Genomic DNA, 2980 nt, shown 5'->3' on the forward strand with positions numbered 1-2980 from the left:
GCCGGCCCGCCTGAGTAAGTACCGCGTGCCGCCCAGCCTGCCGCCGGCGCGAGTCGCGTGGCCCTGCCTGTTGCGGGCTGGAGGCTCACACGGCGGCCGGCATCTTCACAGGGATCCCAAGGTGGTGGAGAAGCACAGGGAGACCTCGACCGTGGACAGACTTCCTTCTGCCCTCACCACGACGGCGAGTAAATCGGTGCAGGTGAATGGCGCTGCCACGGTAGGTGCCCGGCCGCCTTTCTGGCCCCTCGCAGGAGGGGTTGGTGTGGGAAGAAGAGCGTTCCTTTCCTGCGTCACTTGTCTGCTGTGGAGTCTTTTCTGATGGCTTTTGTTACATGTGTGTGTGTCCTGCTTTCCGTACCAAATACCTGGCCTGTTAGTTACTGACTTCCCACCGAGTGCCCTGCCTCCTCCTCGCTGCCGCTGCCCCGGGGACTTTGTTTCTCCGTTGGTTGAGTGACGTTGTCTACAAGTTTCTGGACTGTAGCCCTGGGTTCTCCGTGGATTCCACTTACCCCGGCTGGTGCTGTCACAACGGACACCGAGGGGAAGCCGAGCTGCCCCTGCCCGCCCCTCCCCCATGCCAGGAGGCTCCGTCCTGGCCACGGGCCCCTCCGGCTCCTCGCCCTGCCGCTCTGCCCTTGGCGCCCCAGCCCTGTTTGTTCTGATTTGTGCTGTCCTCTGTGTGATCCCTGGTGAGCTTATGTCCTTGACATTTGGGAGTTAAACCCCTACTGTCCACAGGGTGGAATCTTTAAAGACAAATTTTTTACAGGTCATAATCATTTTTCAGTTAGTAAATGGCTTATAGATGTGAAATAGTTTAAGTTTCTTTTCTGTTATTTAGCCTTCAAGCTTCCACTTACCTAAAAAATTAACCTAAAATTTTTTTTTAATTAATTAATTTATTTTTAAATAGTTTATTGTCAAATTGGTTTACAACACCCAGTGCTCTTCCCCATAAGTGCCCTCCTCCATCACCACCACCTCTTTTCCCCCCTCTAAAATTTATTTTGAGAGAGAAGAGAGTGAGCTGGGGAAGGGACCTAGAGAGAGAGAATCCCAAGCAGGCCCCCCCCTTCCTGATGTGGGGCTCGATCCCATGACCCTGGGCTTTCCACCTGAGCCAAAAGAGCTGAAATGAAGAGTCAGATGCTCAACTGGCTGAGCCATGCAGACTCCCCTTTTTAGAAAGTTTTTAACTCTGTCTCCACCTTTCCTGGATCCGTATCCACACCACCAGCCTCTGGTAGTTTGAAATGGGCACAGACATTATTTGAAGTTCCTTGGTGTGTGAGGGGCTACGTCCCTGCCAGGCGGTCCCGGAAGCCCGTGCTGTGTGCCCTGGTGTACTTGGAAGGGGGCGTGGGCAGGGAGAGCCGGACTGCTCCTGCCTCTTTCCAGGAGCACCGTTTCTCACACCCCCTCGGGGGCCTCCATGTGGCAAGAGAGTGACAGGCCAGCACTGTGTCTGCGCACCTTTCCTAGTTCTCCCCATTTTTACAGGATGTTTCCGGAGTGTCCTGGAAGGGACCCTGTGTTGCAGCAGAATAGAAGTTGTTGACATTCATGAACTTTTGCAGGCAACAGTACTTTTGAAAGTGGAACTTGGCTACTGCTGAAAACTTTGTTCACTTTTACCTGAAGTAAACGTATTTTCACCTGTTTGGAGACGTCATTTGGTGCATGTAACCCCAGCGCCGTGTCTTTCCCCCAGGAGTTGCGGAAACCCAGCTACGCGGAAATCTGCCAGAGGACGAGTAGAGAGCCCCCGTGCTCCCCGCTGCAGCCCCCGAAGGAGCAGAAGCCAAGCACTGTCGGCTGTGGGAAGGAGGAGAAGAGGCTCGCCGAGAGAGAGCCCCCCGCGCCCAAGCACAGCCCGGGCCCGCCCAGAGACCAGAGGAGGCCGCCGGGCCGCCGGCCCTCGCCCCCGGCGGCCGGGAAGCGTCCGCACGGAGAGCAGAGCTCCCCTCCCAAGTCCCCTCAGTGAGCGCCGAGGGCCGGGAGGGCGGGGAGGGACTGAGGTCGCCACAGCTCAGCGCTGTCCCACGCGGGGCCCAGAGTGAGCCGCTGGTTAGGAGCTTGCAGCGTAGACGGGCCGGTTTGGTGCCTGCAAGTGGTGTTTTCTTCCGTGAGTCGGATTTTCCCCCTCTTGAAAAAAAATCTATTTTTCAGGATTTAATTAATATAAACCTTATTTTAGGTTGGTGCTTAACTGGAGGTGATGCATAAGTCTGATTTTTTTCAGGATAGAAAATGCATTTATCCTAACAAATTGATATTTTTATTAAGCCTCCATGTGGCTATAAATGCAAGCTATATATAGTGAGTTTTTCTAAATTAAGCGGAACTATGCTACTTCATTTTTAAAAATAACTGTTCAGCAAGTGCATATCTCTGAGATGTCCAGACCGACGGGTGGGCTGAGGATGGCCGAATCGAGGTTGGAGGCGACACGGGCAGTGTGGCCTGGAGAGGGGGCGGGGCCAGGTGGTGCCCTCGCTGGCCTGGGGGTGGTACTTCACGAAAATCTTAGCAAGTGACGCTAGCAGTTGTTTGGGGTTTTTTCGTTTTGTTTTTTTTATTTTTTAAATTATGGCCTACTTTTGATCTATTGGGCAAGATGCACCCAAGAGAGCCCTGAAACCGTGAATTTTTATGTGCTGCAAGCAAGTAACCAGCCTCTCAATCTAGACTCCGTGGCTGTTGTGTAAGATAGAGTCAAAGCACATTGTGAATAGAACCTACATGAAGACGTAAATGTGGTTGGCCACCGACGCGTCATCGCGGAATTGTACCCTGATGTTGTCTTGCTCCTTCGAGCTGGCCGGTGGGGGGCGTGGGGCTGCCCCGGCTCCCCTGCCCCAGCCAGCTCTGAGGAGGCCTCCCCGCACCTCCATGTGGGCACACGGCGGAAGTGTCACCTAAGTCCTGAGAGGCGCGTGCGGTGCCCGTGGCGGTGAGGCCGACGCGCCCCTCC

General features: G+C 54.5%; 1 protein-coding gene across 1 annotated transcript in view; it reads left to right on the forward strand.

The window, feature by feature from the left end:
• Window positions 1-2974, forward strand: part of LARP4B (La ribonucleoprotein domain family member 4B) — a 59503-nt gene extending 56529 nt beyond the window's left edge. The window contains exons 16-17 of the mRNA XM_029955947.1: window positions 99-220; window positions 1718-2974. Of these exons, the coding sequence (XP_029811807.1) occupies window positions 99-220; window positions 1718-1990 (395 nt within the window). The 3' untranslated portion in view covers window positions 1991-2974. The remainder of the gene's footprint in view (window positions 1-98; window positions 221-1717) is intronic.
• The last annotated feature ends 6 nt before the right edge of the window (window positions 2975-2980 follow it).

Source organism: Suricata suricatta, chromosome 10, assembly GCF_006229205.1.
Source record: "Suricata suricatta isolate VVHF042 chromosome 10, meerkat_22Aug2017_6uvM2_HiC, whole genome shotgun sequence".
In the NCBI taxonomy this organism is placed as follows: domain Eukaryota; kingdom Metazoa; phylum Chordata; class Mammalia; order Carnivora; family Herpestidae; genus Suricata; species Suricata suricatta.